The sequence below is a fragment of the Sceloporus occidentalis genome, unplaced genomic scaffold, assembly GCF_023333645.1.
Source record: "Sceloporus occidentalis isolate IW3139 unplaced genomic scaffold, rSceOcc1.0.p SCAF_6, whole genome shotgun sequence".
Taxonomy (NCBI): domain Eukaryota; kingdom Metazoa; phylum Chordata; class Lepidosauria; order Squamata; family Phrynosomatidae; genus Sceloporus; species Sceloporus occidentalis.
Window position 1 is genome coordinate 124450046 of NW_028316986.1, and position 27322 is coordinate 124477367.

The 27322-nt window shown below is 40.6% G+C and overlaps 1 protein-coding gene across 7 annotated transcripts in view; it reads left to right on the plus strand.

The window, feature by feature from the left end:
• IMPG1 (interphotoreceptor matrix proteoglycan 1) overlaps positions 1-27322 on the plus strand; it is a 131600-nt gene that overhangs the window by 31427 nt on the left and 72851 nt on the right. For 5 of the 7 annotated variants that reach the window (XM_089530885.1, XM_089530886.1, XM_089530890.1 and 2 more), the window contains 5 exons: positions 13252-13418; positions 13730-13758; positions 15606-15673; positions 19824-19882; positions 23391-23546. In XM_089530885.1, the coding sequence (XP_089387011.1) occupies positions 13252-13418; positions 13730-13758; positions 15606-15673; positions 19824-19882; positions 23391-23546 (479 nt within the window). The remainder of the gene's footprint in view (positions 1-13251; positions 13419-13729; positions 13759-15605; positions 15674-19823; positions 19883-23390; positions 23547-27322) is intronic. The other 2 variants (XM_089530887.1, XM_089530888.1) reach the window with 1 other exon arrangement.

Genomic DNA, 27322 nt, shown 5'->3' on the forward strand with positions numbered 1-27322 from the left:
AGTTTATTGCACAGCCTTTTTTGCCCCATCTGGGCACAGAACGGGGTCAGGCTTGAATGACCTTGAATGGGTGTTATTGCACACAAAAAAGCAGACTGTGTTGCTGAGTGACTACAAGCCTCCCCCCCCCCCAGCCACACTTAGCCAGTCAATTTTGAGGAATGGAAAGCATTTGTCCCTCAAAATCAGGTGACTAAGCGCAGCTGGGGGACAGCTTGTAGTCGCCCTGCAACAAAGGGCCTGGACAGACTGGCACTTTGTGCTGGCCTGGGCCCAAACTAGGGTTGTGCGGAGAAACCCTACTGTGCACCCTGGGTGCCATCTTGACATGTTTCCGTACAGACAGAGCGCACCATGTTGACACCACTCGTGTGCAGCACTTAAATGGCACTGCATATGAGGGGCATCATAAGGGCGTGCCGTGGCGCTTATGGCACCCATTCCAGGGCACAAATAGGAGCTGTGTTTCACGGCTTCTACTTGTACCAGGTTGGGGGTGTGATGTGTGGCTGCCATGTCCCTGACCCATTTAGGGGTGGCATAAATGGATTGCCTGTCCCTGAACGGATTGCCTGTCGAGCCCCAAAGTCTGCTTTTTTGTATGAGATGACACCTGTTCAAAGCCATTCAAGCCCAATCCCATAAATTATCCCATAAATAAAATCATTATACCATAAATAAAGAGGAATTCTAGCACTGCTTTTCATTCACAGGAATGTCTTGAGAATAAAAAGTGGCGCTAGAATTCCTCTTTATTAGCAGGATAATAACCGATAATAAATCAGGATAATAAATTCTATCACTTTTGCCTGTGGGAAAATCTCCTTCCTCATAGAACATGGCTTCATGAGGGAGCTGGGTATGTTTAGCCTGGAGAAGAGATGGTTAGGAAGTGGCATGATAGCCATGTCTAAATATTTGAAGGAACCTCATATTGTGAATCGAGAAATCTTGTTTTCCATGGCTCAAGAGATTAGGACAAGGAGCAATGGATGTAAACTACAGGAAAAGTGATCATCTAAACATTAGGAAGAACTTCCGATGGTAAGAGCTGTTTGACAGTGGAATACACTGCTTCAGGGTGTGGTAGAAACTTCTCCTTTGGAGGTTTTTAAACATAGGCTGGATGGCCAACTTTTGGGGTTACTTTGACTGTGTTTTCCTGCATGATAGGGGGTTGGACTTGATGGCCCTTGTGGTGTTATCCAACTCTATGATTCTATGAAAATTTCAGTAAAAAAACCCCAAATATGGAAAAAGCTTGCAGTGCTTGCCCAGTTTTATGGAGAGTCTTGATGTACCAGTGTGTTAAGAGAGAAACCCTATCTTGTCAATGATGAAAAGATGTCTTCTTTACAATTCTGCAGTTCACTAATAGGAAAGTGACCTTTCCTGTCTAACAGTGATGTAAGAATATGATCCTACCTAAAACATTTTTCTAAGCAGTAATGACATATATGTATCAAGTTGACTATATTAAAATTTGTTGTTTATCTGGTATTCTGGCAGTTTTTTAAAGAAAATTATAAATGTACACAGCATTCTCATTAAAACTTGTCACGTTGGTGCTATTTTTTACCTGTTGTCTTATTTATATTAATAAGCATGCATCTGTTCAGTTTTTCCTCTTTGTTATTTTTCCAGAGTAAATCCAGTTTCTTTTACAATCCTTTTCTCTTTCTACTCTGTTAATGCATGAATATATAAATCAATTGGATATCTTTTCCTTTTCGCTCCTCGTATTTCCCTATCTTTTCATTGTTCCCTTTCTTGATGTAAGTTACTTTAATTGTAGAAATTTATTGTCCATGTTTATTGGGTCTGTTTTGGAAGTATTCTGTTTCTCAAGCTCCTTAGTTTTAGTTTTTCCATATGCCTGTGTGTCATAATATTTTGTATTGTGGTTGATCTTATACCATTCTGCTGTATTTCACCCCTACAGCCTTCCCTTACCATCTCAGGAAATTGACCTCAGGTTTGAGTGTAGTATGTTGAGTGTTGAACTACAGCTCTGGCGACCAGAGTTAGATTCAGCCATGGAGACCCACTGGGTGACCTTGGGTGAGTCACACATTCTTGGTCCCAAAAAACTCCATGATAAGTTCACCTTAGGGTCACCATAAGTCAGAAACAACATGAAGGCACAGAACAACTCTCATTTCTCTAACAATATCAAAGGTTGTGGAGTTTCTCAGACCAGCTGTCCTTTTCAGATGTGTCTTTTCAGCTGTGTCTTTAAAAAACATATCTAGCTTTCCAACACATCACATAAAACTGGGGATATGTGATGAGCAAAACTTGAATTCGTCTTAAGCTCCCACTTCTGCCTTTAATTTCATTCTCACCCAGGTTCACAAAGGGCTGTGGCATGTGTTTTCTCTACTTCCCAAAATTCATACGTATTCCTCTGCACCTTTTTCCAAATAGCAGATTTTGGTACACATTGTTAATATATATTTTTCCTCCCACTTATGAAAGTATCTTTATGTGCATGTTTTAAGTGTGTTGCATACATTTCTACAATATACACATTCATCATGTATATTGGCCAAGATCCTGCATCAGGAGACACACTATGTTATGACTTTTCCTGATGCTACCCTCCAAAATCTTACTTTTGAAGCCACGCAGCCTCCACCCCAACACAGCCATGTCCAAGACACCGGAGAGCAGGACAGTAAGCCCTCTCCAGCTCATGGGGCATAGTGAGGAAGCTTAAGAATCCTAGGACCCTATTACAGGTGCCTGTCTCAGAGCTCTCTGGGATGGTGAGATGGTTGAATATGGCATTACTCGCTGCCCCACTTTCCATTGGCTTAAAAATACTTTTTGTTGGGCTACAAGGTTTCAAAGGTAGGATTTGGGGAAGGCACTTTGGGTCATAGTGATTGTGCAACAACTATAAACATGATTTGGAATAATTATAGTGTTATTAGTCAGGCTCACAACAACATAATTACTGAACAGGATGCCAGCCTGCATTTATTTAGAAATCAGATTGCAGGCTTGTAAATTTTCCATCACAAATTAAATTTGGATTTGTGTTCCGTTTCAGGAGTTCATATACAACTCAGACCCAATGAATTTGTCCTCCATGCATATGTAAAACTCATTCAAAGGTGCCCATTTCTAGTCAGTCTAGTCAAGCAGCATTATTTGTACAGCACAGGCTGCATCGACACTGCACAATTAATGGAATTTGACACCTTATTAACAGCCATGGCTCAATGCTATAGGATTCTGGGATTTGTAGTTTTGTGAGATTGAAAGCTCTGGTGCGACAACATACTACAAATCCCAGCATCTCATCGTATGGAGCCATGGTAGTTAAAGCGGTGTCAAGCTGCATTGATTCGGCAGTGTGGCAGCAGCCACAGCAATAATCTTTGAGAACTCCTGGATAACAGGAGAAGTCCCAGCAGACAGGAGGAGGGCAAACGTTGCCCCGATCTTCAAAAAAAAAAGGGGGGGGAGAGGATCCCAACAATTATTATCCAGTTAGTCTGGCATCAATTCCAGGAAAGATTCTAGAGCAGATCATTAAACAGAGAGTCTGTGAACATTTAGAAGGCAATTCCATAATCACAAAAAGTAAATATGGGTTTCAGAGAAACAAGTCATGCCAGAGAAATCTTATCTTTCTTTGATAAAATTACCAGCTTGGTAAATGAAGGGAAAGCTGTGGATATAGTATATCTTCATTTCAGTAAGGACTTTGACAAGGTTCCCCATGACATTCTTGCAAACAAGCTAGAGAAATGTGGGCTAGACAAAGTAGCGGTTACATGGATTTGAAATTGGTTGACTGGCTGAACCCAAAGGGTGCTCAACAATGGCTCCTTTTATCCTGGAGAGAAGTGACCAGTGGGGTCCCACAGGGATCTGTCCTGGGCTCAGTGCTATTCAACATCTTTATCAATGACTTGGAGGACAAAATTGGGAGCATACTTATCAAATTTGCAGATGACACCAAATTAGGAGGCATAGCTAATACTCCAGAGGACAGAATCAAAATTCAAAATGACCTGAATAGACTAGAAAGCTGGGCCAAAGCTAATAAAATGAAATTCAGCAGGGTGGAAAATGAAATGCACAGATATAGGATGGGGGACACTTGGCTTAAGGAGACTACATGTGAAAGGGATCTAGGAGTCCAAGTAGACCACAAGTTGAACATGAGTCAACAGTGTGATGCGGCAGCTAACAAGGCCAATGCAATTTTAGGCTGCATCAATAGAAGTATAGTGTCTAGATCAAGGGAAGTAATAGTGTCAGTCTATTCTGCTCTGGTCAGGCCCCACCTGGAATATTGGGTCCAGTTCTGGGCACTACAATTCAAAAAGGACATTGAGAAACTAGACCGTGTCCAAAAGTGGGTGACTAAAATGGTGAAGGATCTGGAAACCATGCCCTATGAGGAAAGACTCAGGGAGCTGGGGATGTTTAGTCTAGAGAAGAGAAGGTTAAGAGGTGATATGATAGCCCTGTTTAAATATTTGAAGGGATGTCATATTGAGAAGGGAGCAAGCTTGTTTTCTGCTGCTCCAGAGACTAGGGAGATTACCACACTGCGTTCTGAGAACATTCTCAGAACGTGATGAGAACGGAACATATTTAAGAATACCGCACATCTGTGTTCCAATCGGGTTCTCAGAACATTCTAAATGTGTTCTACATGTGTTCCAGGAGGGGACGGATTGAATGTGTTCCCAGTGAGCTGTAATGTGATGAGAACGTTCCAACAGAGGTCTGTGCGGTATTCTTATCCGTTCTCAAATCCGTTCTCTCATTCCTCCGTCTCCTGATTGGCTGAAAGAATGACAGGCAGGGAGGCAGGAAGGCGAGCAACTGCAGTGAGGGAAGGGGTGTGTGTGTGAGGGGGGAAAGAAGGAGGGAGGGAAGGGAGGAAAGTTGGGACAAGGGAGAGAAGAGGAAAGGAGCGAAAGAGAAAGAGAGAGGGAAACAGGGGGCCAGGGCAGAGAGCAAGAGGGAGAGGGTCTGGCTGCTTCTGTGGGGGGGGGCCTCTGGTGTCATGTCCAGCGGGGCTCCTGTGCTGGCAGCCTGCAGGAGGCAGGGATGGCAGGGATGCCCAGGACCTTCTCCTCCTTCCCTCCATGAAGGAACCCACAAAAGCTCCTCTGTTTGGAGCACCACACAAAAGCAAGCAAACAACTCCTAGAATTCCATAGCAAAGAGCCAGACAAGAATTAAAGCGGGGAGGGAAGCTCACAGGCCCCACCTGGAATATTGTGTCCAGTTCTGGGCACCACAATTCAAAAAGGACACTGAGAAACTGGAGCGTGTCCAAAGGAGGGCGAGTAAAATGGTGAAAGGTCTGGAAACCATGCCCTACGAGGAATGACTTAGGGAGCTGGGGATGTTTAGTCTGGAGAAGAGAAGATTAAGAGGTGATATGATAGCCCTGTTTAAATATTTGAAGGGATGTCATATTGAGGAGGGAGCAAGCTTGTTTTCTACTGCTCCAGAGACTAGGACCCAGAGCAATGGATGCAAGCTACAGGAAAAGAGATTCCAGCTCAACATTAGGAGGAACTTCCTGACAGTAAGGGCTGTTCGACAGTGGAACAAACTCCCCCAGAGTGTAGTGGAGTCTCCTTCCTTGGAGGTCTTCAAACGAAGGCTGGATGGCCATCTGTCGGGGATGCTTTGATTGTGATTTCCTGCATGGCAGAATGGGGTTGGACTGGATGGCCCTTGTGGTCTCTTCCAACTCTATGATTCTATGATTCTATGAAGGCACACATTACATGCGCACACACACAGGAGGCAAAAGGGTGACAAGCTGCCAAAAAGGGGAATTGAGATGACAGCAGAGGACTCTTCTTTTCTAACCGGTTTAAAGAGCTGCTATGGCTGCCCGGGCTCTGCCCTTGGCCCAGTCCCCTCCCTGGCAACTTGCTTTCCTTCAGCTTGAAGAGACCTGCATGGAGCTCCTCCTTCTTTCCTCCCTCTCTCTCTCACACACACACCTTCCCTCACTGCAGTCGTTCGCCCGCCTGCCTCCCTGCCTGTCATTCTTTCAGCCAATCAGGAGACGGAGGAATGAGAGAATGGATTTCTCTCGGCCTTGGTGGAATATGTTCTGGGAACGGTTTCAAGAAAAAGGAAGCGCTGTGCGGTAAAATGCGTTCTCATCACGTTCTGATCATGTTCTAGTTTGCTAATGCGGTAATATCCGTTCCAGGAACGTTCTCATCACGTTACGACATGGAACGTTCTCAGAACGCAGTGCGGTAATCTCCTAGGACCCGGAGCAGTGGATGCAAGCTACAGGAAAAGAAATTCCACCTCAACATTAGGAGGAACGTCCTGACATTAAGGGCTGTTCGACAGTGGAACACACTCCCTTGGAGTGTAGTGGAGTCTCCTTCCTTGGAGGTCTTTAAGCAGAGGCTGGATGGCCATCTGTCGGGGATACTTTGATTGTGAGTTCCTGCATGGCAGGGGGTTGGACTGAAAGGTCCTTGTGGTCTCTTCCAACGCTATAATTCTCTGATTCTCTGATTCTCTGAAATGTTTCTTCACATTCTTTGTATAGTTTTATTGAGTGGGAGGGAGAATAAATGTCATATCTTTACTTGTTGTCCATTTAGGGCCTTTCAGATTATCATTTTAGTGTGTACTGAGTGTAAAGCAAGGAAGAAGGTTTTTTCCCCCCTCAGTTACTAAAGGGTTGATTTAATCATTGCTTCTTCCCATCATTCAAGCAGCAAAGTATTACTGCTGGTGCTTCCCTTCTTGTTAGCAGTCTGGTACAATGAATACAAGTAGTGCAAGCAGGGCCAGCAGACACACAAAGGTTTCACTGCCTACTGTGCAAAATCAAACACTTCTCCCAGGCAGGTTGGTGGTTTGGGAGTGCTATGTAGAAATACCTGTATAAGTATCATACTATTTTATTGTACAAGCCTAACACTATATTACAGATGCTTTGGCCTAAATCTAATTAGCCGTCATAGCTACTGTAAATCTATCGAAACAATCATAGGTCTACACTTATGTAAATTCCTTTTTAATGGGTATCTTCCTGACAATATAAATAACAAATGTCTGCATGTAATTGGTAGTGCCACCTAGAATAGACCCATTCAATCAATTGCAGAATAAGTCACCACTTATGTAAATCCTATTGGTTTAGTTGATATACTCTATCTAGGACTAACCATTGGATTTAGGCCCTTATCAACTGGTGTCTTGTTGACAACAAGAGTAGCAAACAATGCATTCTCTTGCACCAACTTTGTGGATTCCCCTCTTTAGGGTTTTGTTCTAGGCTGTGTTTGCTTTTCTTCCGATAGTGTTGCATGTCATTTAATTTTTTTAATTCGCATCACAGCCAAAGCATGGTTGTTCCCCTCCAGCCAACTGTCCTTGACATACCAAGGTAAAAGGAGCTAGGGCCTCTTCACACTATACAGTAATGCTGCTAGGCTGCTGCCACACTGCAGAAATAAATCAGTTTGACACCACGTTAACTGTCATGACTCAATGCCTTTAAATTCTGGGGTTTGTAGTTTAGTAAGACATTTAGCCTTCCCTGTCTGCGAACTTTGGTGACCCACCAAACTACAAATTCCATAATTCCATAGCATTAAGCTAGGGTCGTTAAAGTGCTATCAAAGTGCTTTATTTCTGCGGTGTGGGATCAGCTTGTTATTACATTTTAATGGCCATGGTTCCATTCTTTGGAAGCCTGGGGTTGCTGATTTATGGAGAGGCACTTGCAATTCTCAACCAGGAGGCTCCTCTAGGACCTCAAAAAACTCCCAGTCCCAGGATTCCATAGGATGGAATCATGGCAATTAAAGGGGAATAACAACACTATAATTACCAGTAGGACCCAGCTGGCATATAATGGAAAAGATCTTTGCTTATGACCCTGGAGATCATAAGCAAATGAACCTGGAGATTCCTTGTCATAAAAGCAGATCATGCTGCAGGCCAGTCCCAGGATTTTTTGCTGCTAGAGATGCCATTTTCTATTATACACATCAGGTTCTTGTATATTCTTTCAGCTCTGGTGATGACATAAGGTGCATCTCCACTGCTAAAAGAATGTGCTTTAATAATAATAATAATAATTTGTTTTATTTATATACCACTATTCCAAAGATCATAGCGGTGAACAGCAAGTAAGCTAATTAGCAAGTAAGCTAATTTGCCCCCAACAGTCTGGGTACTCATTTTAGCGACCTTGGAAGGATGCAAGCCTGAGTCGAGCTTGGGCCCTTTTGCTGGTCTTGAACTCGCAACCTTGTGGTTTTGAGTGATACCACTTTAACTGGTCTAGCTCCGTCCTGTAGGATTTGGAGCTTTACAAGGTCTTTAGCCTTCTCTGCCAAAGAGTGCTTGTGCCTCACCAAACTATAAATCTCAAGGTTCTGTAGGAAGGAGCCATGGCAGTAAAATGTCAAACTGCACTATTTCTACAGTGGAGATGTACCCATAATATGCTGCACACCCCTTGAAACTTGCACTTAGGTTAGAGGTTACAGGATATAGAGATCACTCTCCTCCAATGTCCTTTGAGTACCTCCCAGTGCCAGCCACTGAAGCTCACCCTGCAGATTTTACTGGGGAATAGCCTTTAATATATTTTTAGCATTTGTATATCTTCATGTAATATAAACAGAGCTTTTTTTTTCTTTAAAAAGGAGGATTAGATTTGTTTTCATTTTGGTCCCCTTCAAAAGTCCCTTAGACCCCTAGACTTGTTGGGCTCATTAAATTCTGCCAGTGAAGTGCCTGCCTCCCTCTTCAAACAATTCAAGCTGGTCCAAGAGATATAGCACAAAAACAAACAAACAAAAAAGCAAAATGCACTGTTTTCTTTCATTTGGAATGGATTAATAGGCTTGTATGGTCTGACGTGCACGTATCCCGTTCTGAACAGCAGGCTGTTAAATATGTGCACGCACTTTAGTCCTCCTTGTATTAATTGCACGAGACTGTGAACAGAGTCCAGCGAGCGGAGGGAACTATTGGCAGCATTCCATGTGGCCCTGAGATTTCAACCTACTGAGTGTTTGTTCTGAAGTCTGTTTTCAGCCTTATTAGCTGTGTGCGCTTGCATGTGTTTGCTTTTATTTCCCCAAATGATACAGATGCTGGCAGTTGTTCCACAGCTGTGAAGGCTATTATATTGCACCATCATTTGGGCTGTTTTGGCTTGCAGTTGAGTTGTTCATCATCAGGAGCACTTTAACTTGTAACAAACTAGAACCAAGAGAGAAAAGAAGAGAGCTGTTTCCATGGGGACTCTGGCTAAACTAAAGTAGAATTCTGTTTTTTCTTTCTCTTTTTTCTATAGAATCATTTGAGGGGGGGGGACTCTATTCTGCTTTGTTCAAACCTCACCTGAACACTGTGTCCAATTCTGGGTCCACAATTCAAAAAGAATGTTGACAAGCTGGAACATGTCCAGAGGAGGGATCTGGGTATGTTTTGCCCAGAGAGATAAGGTTATGAGGTGATATGATAGTCCTGTTTAAATATTTAAAGGGATGTCATACTGAAGATGGAGCAAGCTTGTTTTCTGCTGACTAGGACACCGAGCAAGGGATGCAAGCTACAGGAAAAGAAATTCCACCTCAACATTAGGAAGAACCTCTTGACAATAAGAGCTGTTCAACACTGGAGCACATTCCCTCGAAGTGTGGTGGAGTTTTCCTCTTTGGGGGTTTATAAACAGAGGCTGGATGGCCATCTGTTGGGGGTGCTTTAATTATGTATTCCTGCATGGCAGGGGGTTGGATTCGATGGCCCTTCAGGCATCGTCAAACTCTAGGAATCGATGATTCTATTATTCTAATCTTAGAAGCCAAGGCCCAGTTCACGCTACATTTTAAACTGGGCTCCAAACTGCTTTAAATTGGGATCGTTCACACTTAAGCTGGGTTTTCCTGACCCGAATTAGGGAGTCGTTCAGTTGGTAATCATGGTGTGAGGAGGATGGCATATCCACCCCCTCCTGTCAGTAAGCAAGGTCCTGAGTCTAATTGTCATTGCCTCACTCACTCAATCCAGCTGCAGGCTGTTAGTGTGGAGTTTGGGAAGATCTGGCCAGAACACATTAGATAAGTAACTGGTGTAGAATGCCTACATAAAAACAAATACCTTGAAATAGTGTAGAATATCAACAAACATCTTGAAATAGTGGCTGCTTCCTTTATTGGAGTGAGTGGCTTTGCATTATTAAAGGGTTGTATGGGCACCCATGGGGATTTGTAGATAGGTACTGACAATTCAATGTAGTTTTAAAAATTATTTTAAAATAATTCCAAATATGATTTGGGCAGTGAGTGTGAGATTTTACTTTCACTAAGTGTGTAAGTTTTATTCCCAGTGTAGACCAAACAGGATTACACCCATTTATTTCACTAGAACTGGTATATTATGTTATTTATGTTAGCAACCAATTCCAGCTTTTATAGAGTACAGTCTGATATCCTGAAAACATGATTTCATCAAAATACAAAAACTGAATGAGTGTATGTACTCAAGATGCATTTACAAAATTGTCTCCAGATATCGTGGACAGGGAGATATATCTGTGTACAGCCCACATCTCTTTATGTGCTTTTTGTAATCATTTTGCCCTACCTGAACAGTGCAGCTCTTTGCAAATAGCAGTCTTGTTTATACAAATCTCTGACTATTTAAATATTTTGGATTTCCTGATCTGAACAAATACACCATTTACAATCGTAGGAAAATAAGGCATGTTTTGAGTAAGATGTGAATTAGTTTTATAATCAGCACCGTAATTATTGTTAGAAAGCCTGTACCTAAAAGCAGCGTGTTAGGTAGAATATAATAGGTAAAGCATTTCCCATGACTGCATTTCCATGCGAGGAAATGCTCTATCTATGACATCTCTTTGCCACTGTCTTTCTGTGGATAAACTTACAGCCATAGGTCTTTTTCTTTTCACCATGTATCTTCTCTTATTCATTTCCCTTACAGTAGACTTTATGTACTAGTTACTGTTAGCAAAGGATGCCAGCAATCTCTGGTCCAGTGCCTTTCACCATAGGTTGACCTGAAGATAATAGCAGGACATGATTTCCAAGGCTTGAAAATAATAACCAGCTAATTCAGAGATGACAAACATGGCCTTGTTCTTTTTTTTATTTATCATGAAAAATACTGTGTTCCATGACTTCTACCTGCTGAGCTGGAGTGTCATTCCAAGAAACAATATTTTAAAAGAAATGGCTAACAAAGTAGAGTTGCATTTTCAAGCAATCATAATAAAGGAGAAAGAGAGACTACACTTCTAGGCACATTTCCTTTACTATAAGTTGAATTGGGAAGCTTTCCAACTATTTTGGACTTCAATACCCCAAAAACCCAACCAGCATTGCCAGGATTCTGACAGATGTAGTCCAAAACAACTCAAAACAGTTTCCCCCCAAAACAAAGTTCCCCACATCTCCTATAAGCCCTATGGAAGGAGGAGACTTTCTCGGAATCTCTCTTTTAGGCTTTCACTCCTAAACATATCTCATAGAGATTAAGTTATATTGAATGGCTTGTGACCTGCACACTTCAAGGGCAAATATTTTCCATGTATTTTTACACGTCTTCTCAAAGTTATAGCTATTCCTAAAGGCTTTTATTTTTTTTTTCTTTTGGTTTTGTTATTTTAGTCCTGTTCCTCCAAATATAGATATATTCTGCTACTTGATTTTTGTTTCTTTAAATTTACTTTTTAAATTGTATTTTGAATACACTAGAACCTGTGTCATCTAGTGAATGGCAGTGCATCTTTAAACTGCAGGATTTAATGCTTCAGGATGTAGTGATGGCTGCCAATTTAGATGGATTAGAAGAGGGATTAGACAGGTAAATGGAGGCTAAGGCTAACAGTGGCTACAAATCATGATAGATATGAATTATCTTCACTATCATGGGAAATATGATGCTGAACACCAGTTGTTCAGGAAGAAGTCTGATGCCATCAAATCCATGGGCATTACTTGATAATCATGGGAGCAGAATGTTGCACTAGATAGGGCTTTTGGTTTTACCCAACAGGATGGTTCTTAGGTTTGTAGGTATTGCACAATGTTTATTTGCTGTAAGATACTTTGAGATCAACTGTGAAAACAATATGGGCCAGGATCCTGCATCAAGCATCTAATCATAATGTCTTAGCTATGCTTTTAACTTGTCAGCCAGCCTCTGAAACCAATGTTAAAAGCTAGTCAGCTATTCAGAGCAATGAATAGCTCCCTCAGAGCTCCCTCAGAGGGAGCGACCAGGCAGACCCAGCAACATCAGGGACTGCCTGAAGGAAGAGGCCCCTCCCTCCTTAACTGTCATCTTGGCCTCAGAGGGAGCGATCAGGCAGACCCAGCAACATCAGGGACTGCCTGAAGGACGAGACTTCTCCCTGCTTTAACTGTCACCTTGTATTTTGTATTGTATTACAATTTTTACTGTACACCGCTATGATCATCGCGGAATAGCGGTCTATAAATAAAACTTATTATTATTATTATTATTATTATTATTATTATTGGAGGTCTGTACTGCTGCTGCTGAGTGGGATATTGCAGGATGACCTGACCAGCCTCCTCTCACCAGTGAGTGATGCTAGATGGGGCTGGTCATGTTCTTCTGCAATATCTCACTCAGTGGCAGCACAGACCTCAATTACTCAGGATGGCTGACTGGCTTTTAAGGTGGGTTTCAGCAAATGACAATATGAAACACATACTGTATGATATCCTAAATCTAATTTAGGACATCTTAACTGACTACAGATGCCAGCCATCATATGGTAAATATATGGCATACATTTTCAAAGTGAAATAAAATCAAAAATCATACTTTGTGTTTATGATCACACTGCACATTTATTTCTGAAATGAAAAGAGTGGATATGGATCCCTCAGCCTAGATTTCCAGTTGCTGAACAGTTCTGAGATAAAGGAAGGCCCCTGATTCTCCTTCTCCTTCACAAAATAGGTGATACTAGGAGGCCATTGGCTATCTGTCAGATAGTGATTTGACTGCATGGAATAGAAGAGATGAAAAGCCCCTTTGTGGGACACAGAGCTTCATGTGGCCCAACAAAACTAATACACACAAAACAGAATGAATCACTTATTGAGATGCCATAATTGCTTTGGAAATCTTCATAAAATTTATTATGAAACTAAGACTAAAGAACTCTGTTCAGTAAAATGCATATGGGTTTGTTTGTTTTTTCTTTTGCCTTAGTTTGCCAAGAAGCCGTATGGGAAGCTTTCCGAATTTTTCTGGATCGGATTCCAGATGCAACAGAATATCAGAATTGGGTCACTGCCTGTCAGCGGGAAACATTTTGTATATTCGATATTGGGAAAAATTTCAGTAATTCTCAGGAGCATCTAGAAATAATTCAACGGGTAAGGCCTGAAGAATTCATTTTCTAACATGTAGCAAACTTCATTTTTAAAAGACCAGATATATCAGAAGTCATTAAAAGGTTCACTGAGAAGGAAAAATGTAACAATAAAAGTAGACAAGAGAGCTATTATATAATAAATGTTTTACTACCAAAGTAATAATAATAATACCTCATCATCATAACAACATAATAAAATAGTAGAATATTATTATCATGTAATAATAATTGTAGGTGAAAGAAAGAATGTTTTTCATTTTGTGGCTGAATTAACTTTGGGATGATCATTTGCCTCTCTGTATATTTTTGCAGCGAGTAAAACACAGAACCTTCCAGGATAGGTAAGTAAACCAAAAATAGAGTACTCACCAGTTGCTACTGCTGCCTTTCATTAGCAAAATGTAAGAGGTATGTGAGGATTTATTAAAGTTTTTCCATTGTGACATACTGTGACATATGAATCTTGTACCTTTTCAGTTTTGGTTAAGAAGAGTGCCAAAATGCCCCTAGATCTGAAACCCATAAGTACTTGGTCATTACACAATTCTATCTAGACTGCAAAAACTGTCCATAATACTCATTCTTGTCCCTGCTCCATCTTTCCACCATTAGACACAGAGCTTTGTGGAGTGAGCATTTAGTAGAGTATTCAGCCCTTTGCATTTCTACACTGAATGAATGATCGCTTTCAGATTTAAACAGGCTGAAAATTTAACAAATGAACTGAAATATATAAGCTGAAGGCCATTGTTAATGTCAAATTTCCTACTTCTGACTGCATGTACGTGGGTTTTTCCCCTCACCTGCATGAAATTAGACCAAGGCCCATAGCTTCCTAACCCAGATGTAAAAAATAGAAACTACCTTGTACATTTTCTAAAAATAACTATTCCAAGATTTCATTACCAATACAGCTGAGAATTAAGTGAGGTGTATTATGTATGTGAATCTACCACGTTTCTATAAGTCTTTACAGCTTTGCCTCACCTGATCTTTCTGCCCTTATTTCTCACTATATTCCTGTGTCTTACCTTTCACTTCTGCCATCCTCAGCTGCTTAAAGTGTCAGACGTATAGTGGGGGAGTTGCCCATGTTTCTTTATTGCCCCTAGGACTGAATTCTTTCCTTGGATATGTATATAGCTCTGCCACTTAAAACTCTTTCATCCTTCAGATCCCTTCTTAAAAAACAAAAGCAAAACCCCTTTCCTGTTTCATAAGATATTTGGCTGAACCCCTAAATGTTGCTCCCCAGCCATAGCCTAGCTTGAGTCCATTTAACAGTATTTGCTCACATTTAATCCTTATTGTCCCTTTCTTTCTCTGCCCTCTTTTCGTTGGCTTCTCCAATGCTGAATTTAGACAGGAGACCCCTGGATAAAGGGACCAATCTGTTTTATTTATGAAACTCTCAAATAATAATATATGTACACATTATTAAACACCAATAATGGCAATACAGATTAAGTCTCCCTTATCCAAAATGCTTCGACTCAGAAGAATTTTGGGTTTTGCAGTTTTTCAAATTTCGGAATATTTTCATATACATAATGAGATATCTTGGAGATGGGACCCAAGTCTAAACTTAAAATTCATTTCTGTTTCATCTACACCTTTTACATATAGCCTGAAGGAAAGGTTATACACAATGTTTTTAATACTTTTGTTCATGAAACAAAAATTATGTACACTGAATCATCAGGAAGCAAAAATGTCACTATCTCAAGCCACTCATTCTGAGGAAGTAGACTGAAGTCTACAAAAGTTCATTCTGCCAACTTCTTCTTTTCAGTTAGTCTCAAAGTGCTACAAATCTCTCTACAAACTCAAGCCACTCATGTGGACATTTTTGCAATATTTTGGATTTTAGAATTCAAACCTGTACGTTTTCTTGTTGGCTTCTGAAAGGAACAAAAAGTGGTGGCTTGGTTTTGGAAACAATGTCATATAAAAATGTGAAATATTTATTTGATTTCTTAGGCAAATTTTATAGATCTAAATCTCGATAGACACACACCTAAGCAGTTTAAATTCCCCAAATTTCATTGTGGGTGGTTTTATCAGAAGATTAATTTTATATTGAAAGCAATATATCTTGGGCCATATGTTTAAGTTAGAGAAAAATTAATCCCTGATCTTTTCATGTTCCTGGCACAATTTACAGTGTTCCTTATTTCTTTCTTGATAGAAAAGAGGAAATTTCTACAGAGAAAACCAGTGGCAAAAAACCTGAAGAATCGCCTTCCCTTGCTACAGGTAAAATTAAACATGTGTTGTGCTTCTTTCCCTTAAAACTGGGGTAGCCAGTTGTGAGGTGTCTGAGGCTACAGTAATTGTGTGCCTCAGGACAGGAACCCCAGAATTGTTTTTAATGGGGGGTGCTCAACATTGACAAGCAGAACGTTATTCATCTTTCTTAATTTGTAAGGTACTTTTTTTTTTTTACAAAACAATGACATTTAATGCATTGCATTAAAATAACAGCAACAACCAACTGAAACAGGAAGCAATTTGACTACAATGAAAACAGCAGCAATATAATAAAAATAAATAATAAAATAAAATAAATAAAATAAATATTATAAAATAATAATAAAAAACACCCCACACTTGATATATCAAGCATATACAGTACACACACACACACACACACATTCTATTAGGTGAATGCAAATATGCCTACAGTGTGCCCTTAGTATCTGCTGGGGTTTGGTTCCAGGACCCCCTGTGGATACCAACATTTGTGGATGCTAAAGTCTCATTAAATACAATGGCACAATAAAATTGTGTCCCTTATATAAAATAGCAAAATCAAGGTTTGCTTTAGATGTGTGTGTGTGTGTGTGTGTGTGTGTGTATTAAAGTTGTGGATAGTTGAATCCATGGATAAAGAATCCATGGATACGGAGAAACACCTGTACAAGATCCCCTATCATATCTCTCCCTTTACTACACTACTTTAAAAATAACAGCTTCAGAGACATGTCGGAAGACATAGTATTTACAGACATAATACTCTCAAAAGAAAATGTGAAAATATGTTTATCTACCAAGGTTGAAATGGTGGAGAATCAGGTGTAGGGTACAGTCAGGGGAGGGCAAATTATGTCTCCTGTCTGTTATCATTCACTCGTTCTTAAATATGAAAACTTTTACAAACACAAATGTCTACTTAGAACTGTCCTCCATGTGTTCAGTATAGCGTACTCCCAAGCAAGCATACATACATAGTGTAGAATGAAGGCAGCTTTTGTTATTCCTGGGAGGGTTATTAATCTACAATAACTGCCCGAAATTTTGTGTGTATGTTCTCAGTGGTGTCACCAGCTAGGGTATCAACTGATGTGGTGGGCTGTCAGTGGTGGTGGTGGGTTGCCTGCCCCATTCCCTCCTGCTAAACTCCCCACCTGGGGAGGGAGTACAGGTGAGCAAGTTAACAGTAGGAGATAGGGTGGGCCACCCCCTCTGCCAGCAGTCCTCCACATTGGGTGACATCATAGCTGTTGAAACCACTGAAAACATACACATAAGGTGGCTGGGCAAGTGATGCAGTGGGAGGGAACAGCAGGGGCACGTTCACCCCTCCTGCTCCACCATTGCCAGAGAGAAAGCTTAGTGATGGAGCAGCCTAGAAGGACACACATTTGCCCCTCCTGCTCCTCTCTCTGGGTTCCTCAAGAGGCAAGTGACACAGTGGGATGAAACAGAAAGGGCACATGCTGCCTCTCTACATCTTCTGCTTAGCCTTCCTCCTCACAAAGCATGCCAGAGCAGCAGGTACCAGGTGTGCACACATACACACTGAAGGAGGAGGAGGGCCCAAACAGGTGTCACCCCCTCCTCTCGAGTATCCGGTGCGGTCTGAAACACCATACCACACCACACACACACACACACACACACACACAGTCATGCCACTGTAAGTTCTTGATCATTCAGTACACTTCTGATTCCTCAGAGGGCTCAATGACAGAAACGGGCAGGGGGGATGTGCAACCTATTTAAAAAGTGAATTGCTACTCCTTGAGACTTCCAGGAAAGATAATACACTCTTTTTTTCAGAAAATGGGCAGTATAGGCAGTACAGAGGGATTTAAGAACTGCAAAAATAGCTTAGAGAAGCAGTTGTACTTTGCTTACCTAGCTACTCCTCTTAACACTGAAGAATGTGATCTTGTTGTCATCACTATATAGTATTCAGAACAAAGCTTAGAAATGTTAGTGTTAAGGCAGTAATGCTAATTCATCAAAATAAGTTGATTTGTTCAGATCAAACAGTTAAGAAAAGTTTATAAAATGAATTTCTTGATTAATTTGCTAAGTTGTTAAATTAAATGCACTTTTAAAAAATTACCAGTATCATCTCACAGTAATGAGAACCATTAATCGTTCCTGAAAAATATTCCTGTTGCTATGTAACAATTCATTTTAAAAAATTAAATTGTAAAAAAATTAAAGGTAACCAAATGTTACATAGTTAGATTTGTTGGCATGTAACAAATTTTAATTGTTACATGGCAACAGGATTATTTTTCAGGGATGATTAATGATTTTCATTACTGTGAGTTAACACTGGTGGTGGAGCTTTTAGTAATTTTAAGTCCATTTAATTTTAACTGAAAATTTCAAAAATTGATGGAGCAAGAGGTTAATTTCCATGCTCTGTTCAGAATTCTGAAACATAACAAAATGATGGATGTCATCCTGTTTATTTGTCCTAGCTAGAATAGACTAATTCAGTCATTGAATGGTGATCCAACATGCAGCTAAATCTCATGGATTCAAGACGAACAACAGGATGTAGGCCAAAATGAGTTAACGAGTTGTTAAACACATTTCCAGAGAGCAGCTAAAGTATAATAACAGAAATGAGCAGACAAGAAATGGGCAACATTCCGTTTTGAAGTATGATACTCTTACCACATGAAAACATGCATTCATTCTGTATGATACTGTAAAATTCTTTCACCCACAAGCAAAGACTGTATGTAAAGGAATGGCATTGCAGGGCCAAAGTAGATAGAAAAGTATTAATGTAATGTAAATAGCAGGTTCAGTGTGGGTTCTTGTTTGGATCAGGGCCAGAGGAAGGAAGGGAGCATTACCGCTGTGCTCTCTGTTGTTGTCCCAGCCTGAATCACATATAGCTCATATTTTCTTATGCTTTTAAAAAGCTTTTTTTTAAAAAAAAAATCCAATAGTCTTGCTTTCTGAAGGATTGTGGGAGTTGTATTTCAAAGAGGGAACTTTTCCAGATCATGACTGTATGCAGTGGACGACGGGTTTCCATTTTTTACAGATGAAATTTTAACTTCAGATGCAAACAAACCTGCAGTGTCTATCTCCTCCCTCCCTAAAATTGCGGCCCCAGTATCCGCTGTTTATTTTATTTTTTTCAAATCACCAATTGTTAATTGTATGAATGACACCATGGAGTTTATCACATGGAGGCAGAAACTAGATTTAAAGTCAAAACAACCTGCTTTTGCATATGACATTCAGGGTTAATCAGAACAGAAAGTAGGAAAAACCTGCAAATGCAGGTTATTTTTCAGACGACATTTGGATGAAAGAGAAATGACAGAAAAATAAACCAAACTTCGGAAAGTAAAAAGGAGTGGGCTTTGGCGACTTTCTGTTCAGGTTAATGTCATGTTATTTCTTCTTTACACAAACACATCTGAAAAACAACCCGCGTTTGCAGATTTTTTACAGACTTTTGAACCCTGTTTCTGCATGGGATTTAAGCAATTTGTCTCCGTGTGATAAACTCCTATGTCTAGTTTTGGTCCTTAGCAATGTGCACATTTACTCAGAACTAACTCCAAGTGAATTCAAGAGGGCTTACTCAACAATAAGTGTGTATGTGATTGGACACCCAAATTGTGCCTTTGTAGCATTATTATTATTATTATTATACAGAAAACAAAATCTGGGTTTATTATTTTGTTTTCATTGAAGATTTACAGACCAGCACTTAAGCGCTTGTAAAATGCTGCTAAATCGTTTAGGAAGCGCATGTGTGTGAAAGCCTGACTTGCTTCCTAACCATGAGGGGATCATCGGCTCCCCACCAGCATCCCTGCATCGTTCAGGTAGAGGCAAATTCTTATGAACAGAAACTTTGCATTCATAGGAATTTGCCTCTCCCTGAATGATTTAGGGATGCTGGAGGGGAGCCGATGATCCCCTGACATTTAGGAAACACATCAGGCTTTCACACATGTGTGCTTCCTAAACGATTTAGCAGCATTTTACCAGTGCTTAAGTGCTGGTCTGAAAATCTTCATTGTTTCAGACAGAAATTCTTCGGTTTTGTTATTTTGTTATGCTGTTGATACTGGGCGCATGCATACTCACAAAATTAAACTCCATCTTCTTCATCCCTCTCTACCTTTGTACCCAGCAGCCCCTACAGGCACCCTGGTGAATGAAATCGTCAATGACACCAAGATTCCTGTGAAGGTGAGGAAGTATTTTTACATTCCATCTAGCTAGGCAATTGCTCCTGGTTTTCTGACTCAGTAACTTGCAGAGTGCTTTCATTCAATGCCATTAGGCTTTCTTTACATCCACTTCAGTTATGATGTAAATGTTTTATTAGTGTCTTTCCACTGAGCTAATTGTGAATGATGTTTCCTGCCCAGGCTTATGGAAAATAAATGGCACTTTGAGGTGTCTGTAAAGCAAAGATTCTGTTCACATCTGTTAATCACCTCTTTAAGTCCCATAATCTATTTCCATTACGCAATAGGAATTCATGTGTTGTTTTAGAAGTATTGGGGATAATATTTCTAAGGTTTTCTAAGGAAAGTATTAAGAGCAGTGTACTGGTTTTACTGGTTTGTTGAGGGGGGGGGAGTTCTTCCAGGCACTAACTCTCTGCAAGACCTTACAGGCTGAAAGTTTTAAAAGTGTAACCAAGTGAGAATGAGGTAGAAGGACAAGCTGATTTTACAACAAAACCAATTATTTCTTTAAAATTAAAAAGACAGAAAAAGATAGCAGCAGAAACCAACAAAAGTCTGTACTCGATACTTTTCTCAAAGTAAAAGAAGAGTTCAGCAGCATAGAAGCCAAAACTCTACTGATGAACCTAAGTGGGCTAGAGAGGTGTAGCTAAGTTTAAGGGATTACACATAGATTTTCTCACCCTCCAATGTGAAGAAGGTAACTGGAGATTGGAACAGCAGAGGCAAGTCTCAGAGAGAGACTCTCTGTCTCTGTATTTAACCTAACCTGAAGGCTGTTAAAGGGAACACCTTTAAGTGGAGCAAAACATGACCTCAGCGCTGTTCTATGGAAGATTAAAACAAAAACAAAAAGCATGTGCAGAGGTGAACAACCCTTTCAGGCACTGGCAAAGACTTTTAGATGGTCTGGCCAGTACAGAACAATGGGCTGCATGCACAAGACAAAAGCCAATTAAGTATAAATATATACCCTCTTTCAAATCTAGATGGATTTCTCAACCTCTCTGGATGCTGCACAGTCCCTCACAATGGGAGGTGTACCAGTCTGAGCCAGTTTCACAGATTTCCATTTAGTGGAGGGAAACAAGACAGTTAAGGATCGATTGCTGTCAATAATGAAACTATTTCCTTGTCATCAATAGGGAAGGAGTTGGAAAGAATATCCAGTTAGCACTTTAACATAAGGCTTGGCTTTTTTTTTCCAAAGATGGACAAGGGTCCAGACCACCAGCAGCCCTATCTGTCCGGTATGCTTTTTTAACAGTTCATATGGATTCTGGCAACAGACAGCTTTCCTGCTATATGCATCAAAGTCTAATACTCATATTTATTGAGTATAACATGTACGAGAAGGAGAAAGATTAAGGAAGAAATGGGTAGACCAAGGATGGGCAACAGTGAGAGGGGCCAATATTTATCACAACAGAAGTCTACACTATCACATTTTTGACTAACAATTAGCCAAAAGTCAGAAGCAGAAGCCACTTGTATTTCTGATTTCCAAGTGTGTTGGCAAGTTTTTGAAGGTTTGTTTTTAATAAATCTACGCTTCCAGGATTAATGATTGATACTTAGAATCATAGAATCGTAGAGTTGAAAGAGACCCCAAGGGCCATCCAGTCCAACCCCCTGCCATGCAAGAAATCTCAATCAAAGCACCCCCAACAGATGGCAATCCAGCCTCTGTTTAAAGACTTCTAAGGAAGCAGACTCCACTACACTCTGAGGGAGTGTATTCCACTCTCAAACAACCATTACTGTCAGGAAGTTCCTCCTAATGTTGAGGTGGAATCTCTTTTCCTGTAGCTTGCATCCATTGCTCCAGGTCCTGTTCTCTGGAGCAGCAGAAAACAAGCTTGCTCCCTTCTCAATATGACATCCTTTTTGCGGGGAGAGGGTTCACCTGCAAGAATTTGTGGGTGTAGAAGTTTTGGAAGCTGTCAGAGGGCTTGGGGGGCAGTCCTGGGGTTGCGTGCAGCTCATGGGCCACAGTTTACCTACCCCTGGTGTAGAATGCGAGACTCCTATCAAGATCATTTCGATGCTGTTTTTACACCACTGAAGACTAAAATACTGTATGTTTTAGAGGCTCAACTCGCACTGTAAACTGATCCTCTAAAATATATTTTAATCCATGGATGGTCCTCCAGAAGATTTGGCTTTTAGCTTCCAACACAATGCTAAGAGATTGTGGGAGTTTCAGTCCAAAACATCTGGAGGACCACAGTTCATGACCAGCCATACTGTACATGTGATCCATACAATTACTTGAGGGGGGTTTGTGGGAAAGATAACAGATCTCTAGCCACACTGGCCTTAAGACAAATTCCCAAAATACATAATGTGGTAATATTTTTGTTGTCTTTTGTTGCCTTCAGATCACCTAATGACTTATTAGACCAACAAAAAAAAAAGGGGGGGGGGATATTTGCAGGTTTTCAAAAATCTCCAGCCTTCTTCATCACACAACATGTTACCAAAATCATGGGGGGAAGGACAGTGGTGTGGGGACTGGAGCTAAAGTCACATAATCTGCATGTTGCCTTGAGATGTATTGAGCTGAAAAATTCTGCAAACTGTCAAAGGGGGTATTGCCTTTTTTCCTAGGTGAGTCCATAGGTTTGCTGGGAGCAGGAAAACAGCAACATGTGATTTTCTAGTTTGAAAATACGTTACTCCACTGTAAACACTCCATATTGAGGAAAGCTGTCAAGGTCCATTCTCATTGGGAAATAGATTAGCCAGCCTTTATATTGACAAAGCTGGAGATAATTTGAGGTGATGGTTTATGGAAAGATTGTTCATATGACCCAAATCGGGTAGCCTTACCTAATGAGATTGGAAGAGTGGAAAGCATATAGCCTCTAGGCCCTGTGTGGCCCCAAACCCGATTTTCTGATACTTGAGAAATAGCTGCATATTCTGATGGTTCACTCAGGAATTAGGATTTCCCCCCTTCTATATGGGGCAAATTATGGTGGAGCAGAATATCTTAACAAATCTCTTCAGGGACAGCCTCATCCCTGTGTAAGAAGGAAGACGAGAGAGCAAAGCATTCTCAAGAAAGGGAGTCCCATTTATATCCAGGAAGTATAGCTCTGGATCAAAATGAACTTCTCCACCAAAACAGAATTATGTTGCCCCAGTGTAATTGTTTCTTTAGTTCCCATATTTCTAGCATTTGTGACAGTGAAACAATGAACATTCTTTACACCTCAAACTCCTCTATTGGCCGTGTTCGCATTCCCTGAGTTACTTTGCCCTCCCATTTTCTTTGGATGCCTACATTCTGTTTCTAGATGCTCAACTGATGTTGTTACTGCACTATCAGAAATCTGGGATATCTGATTAGTGATTCATGATCCTCTTCCCCAGCTAGGATGAGCAGGAATTTAGGAGTCTCAATAAAAACTGACACTTGGAGAATTAATTTACTTGCATGTGGGATATTAGCCTTTTATTTAATGGGATGCAAACTTTTTTTCCTCCTATTCTCTCAGGAGATAAAGCCAGAGGTTCCAAACATAGTTTCTGAACATCCTGTGGAACAGATGGTGGAATTCAGTGTCACCCTCACCAACCAGGAATACACCCCCGAACTGAGTGACCCTACAACTCCTCAGTACCAGAAACTAGCTGCAAAATTCCAGCTTCAAGTAAGAGCACACACTTATCTCATAGCAACAAAAGCTACACAAAAGCTATGCTTGTTTGATGAGATGGTCAGTTGGTTAGTCTAGTAATGGTAGAACATTAAAGACACACTGCAGTGTATTTAATACAAATAAAACAGCTGCTGTCTGCTTAGAAATAACAATTACATAATGTTTAATAAGAAAGGTGGAATTATACTTTAGAACAGTGATTTCCACCCAGAGTTTGGGAATCTCTGTTTTAGACAGTAATCCTATGGGTGTGGCCCATTAAACTCCATGAACAGCTGAAGAAGCATGCTAAGACTAAGGTTTATGAATGCTTTAGGTTTCCAAATAAGTATAAAAAATAAAGGGAGGGGGAGAGGGCCATCCAGCCAAAGTTAATGACCTCTCAATCCCACTATTGATTCAACATGGGAAATCCATGAGCTTCAATCTCTCCCACTGATACAAGTAGCACTACTAACTTGTTGTGATTCAGATCCTGTCATCAGTTTCATACATAATTCATTCTTATGAGTTGCCTCCTAAAATGTCATGCTGGTATCTTTACGCTAAGTACCATAGAACCTTTACCTTGACTTCAACACTGTGCCATCTGCCTAAAAGGGATATATTCACATGGTCTCCCAACATATGTGTCATAGTCTATCAGGTCCGTTGCAAGAGTTGGCCATGTGCTTCTCTACTGCCTGTGCTACAAGGACATTCATCCTTTACAAATTGCTCAGTTTTAGCAGCTTTTCTGGGCAAATCCAATAATTTTTATTGTACTTCATTCAGATTTTGTTAATGAAAAAAAAATGTTTTGTATATTCCAATAATAGCCAGCTGATTAAACCTGCTTAGTAATTTGATCAGTAGTAGCAGGCTCCACTAGGTTTATTATGGAATACACCAATATTTCTGTTGTGGGCCTGGTACATACCGGCCTTTCAGGTGCCTTTGTCACGTGCAAGGGTTGCCTGTGGGGCAGAGCTCCCACACACCCCGCAACCCTTGCACGTTACAAGGGTGTAACAATGGCAGCGCCCTGTTTTCATGGGCGCCGCCATTGTTACGTAAGTGATGCGCAGCATCTGAACGGCACTTATGTAATGAGTGCGCCAGTGGCGCACTCGTTACGCTGCCGCCACGGCTTCAAAAGAACCCGCTTTTTGCGAGTTCTTTTTCCACTGGTGGGAAGCCTCGCCATTTGGCGGCTGAGGCTTCCCTCTGGCAGAAAAACAGGCGCCAGCAGGCTGCCCTTTTTGGGTGGTCTGTACCATGCCATAGTTATGCACATGTGCTGGACATTTCCTGGACTTGTAATATGTATCTGGGCAATTTGTATTTGTTTGTTTTCTAAGTATAAAAGCTGGTCTATAACTGTACTAAAATTATGTATGTAGTGTTAGCAAAACACCATTCTCACATTCACTGCACTGAAAAGCCAGGAGCATATCAAACCAGTGGCAGAGGTTGAATCAACAAGTTATAGAAACAGGTTTCACTCTACTGATGGGGCCATATTTGTTATGAACAGGTGCAGTAACAGTGATGGTGTTGGTGTTCTTCCCATATTATGATTTCAAGAGAGATGGCTGTGTTAGGCTTTACTTTGCTAGAAGACTATTTGTTGTATTCACTGCAAAAGACAAACAGATTTATTATGGTAGAAATGTTCATAGATACCTTATCAGATGCTTGAACATTGTCATATGTTACAGGTATATGCACGTATATTGTTGGGTAACGAGCATAAACAATGATGTCAAGAGAAAAAAATGCAGGAACTACAGGCAGTGATTTGTAATTTTCTCTAGCGGGGGGCAGGGGACAGGATATAAATGGATGATGGATGGAGGCATGATAATTATGTTATTAATAGTAGCCTTTGTGAAAAGTGGGGAAAACTTGTTAATGATGGCATAAGTATCCTGGCACTGGTAAACCAAATTATACTTCTAGTGATTAAAAACAAAACTATAACCTTCAAATGAGACTTTTAAAATACAATCACCCTGTGTCATTCATAGAATTTAATAAGACCCAGATGACATTGTATTTCATCTGTATGTTTTCTCATTACTTCTTTCATCATCTTCTTGCCCTACCACAATCTGTGGCTGTACTATCTGTTGGTTGTATTCAGTGTTGTGAGATATAAGATGTGCAAGTCTATGCTAAAAACAGGAAATGTAAATCCTTCATGGTTGCCCACGTGGAAGGGGGCAGGGAGAGATGCTATGCACATTACAAAAGGGGTGGACAAAGTGGAGCCTCCCAGTGGCTGTAATGCAGCCTGTGAGGTCCCTGGCCCTTTCCACCCTGACACATACACATACACCTTTGAAAATAACAACTTGCACTTGTTGGGGGGCATGGCATGGCATTTTGCAGTATTTTCATGTGTAGCAGCATCTATGAGGCTGATGTAGGGCCTCCCCCCCCCCCCCCCCGAAAAAAAGTGGAAATAACCCTCCAATTATTCCTGATTTTGCAGGAAAGGCATCTACAGGTTAAATTAAGTAGTGGGTGAAATGAAGATGCTAATTTTGTCCCTGGAGGGTGTAACAAGCAATTTGGGATGTCCCCAAATTTAAGGGATAGGGGCTCAGAGGGGTGGGTGAAGATCATTGAGGTCCTGGTGGGATGACTCTAGAAGCTACTGAGCCCTGACTTCCAGGAGGAGAAATGAACTGACACTGAAGGATCTCACAATGACCCACTTCATTTCTGCCATAGTAGCAAGGCAATGGTAGATTCAGTTCTACAATGTGGACCAGTCAGTTCCTATGGTGTGATATTCCATTGTGTTTTAGGAAAACTGGCCCAAACAAAAGTTTTATAAGTGCCAACTTAAGAGCCACAAAGATATACTAGTAATATGTAAGCGTGATACATATTAAGATTAAATAAATAAAATGTAAAATAATTCTCCATATAATTATAACCCTTAAGAGTTACAGTACTTCTATGGGACAATCTCTCTATATATGTTTGGGGAAGCTTGCACATCAAGGAAGAAGCTTGTCGCTTCAGCCGTTAAGTGCATTCTGAGATGTTAACAGGCCTATGAGAAGCCTAAATATTACTCAGTTGTACACCATCTCCAATGTTCTTGGCTGAGCAGTGGAAGTTGGTGGCTCTGACATCAGTGGAGTTGCGAATCTGCATTGCATTTTAGGCTTGACTTTACAAGTGTTATCCAAGGTTCTGAATCTAAAACATATTCACCACCTTGGATAGTTCCTTTAAAGTTTGGCTGGGTGTGACATCTGTTCCCCCACTGGACTAAAGAGCATTTCCAGGATCTCTTCAGCAACATAAGGCAGACTGCAGAGATACCCAGTCAGCAGACAGCATGAGCCATACCACACACCATTAAGAAAAGTCATTTGAGTCTAATCAGGAGTTAATGGACAGTACTTTGTAGTGATTTCATTTCAACAATAAATATAATGAGCAATTTAAATACAAATGCTGAATGAAATTAACCACTGTTGTCTGAGCTACTTTTCAAAGAGAGCTACCAAGGGACCCAAAAGCATGCAATCTCCTCTAGTCATTTGGGCATTATCCCTCTTCCCTAAGAGTTAGAGCAGCAAAGGCATGTTTATATCATTACCACATCTAACTGCATGCTTCATTAGCTATTTAGTAGTCAGCAATTAATGATCTGAAGGTTGCTTAGTTGAAAGTTAAGCAAAAGTCAGCATGGCAAGTAGGGAGAGCAAGAATGCAGGAATGCTCCTTGGAGTATTCTCTTTGCCTTTTGAATTCTAACATCAATT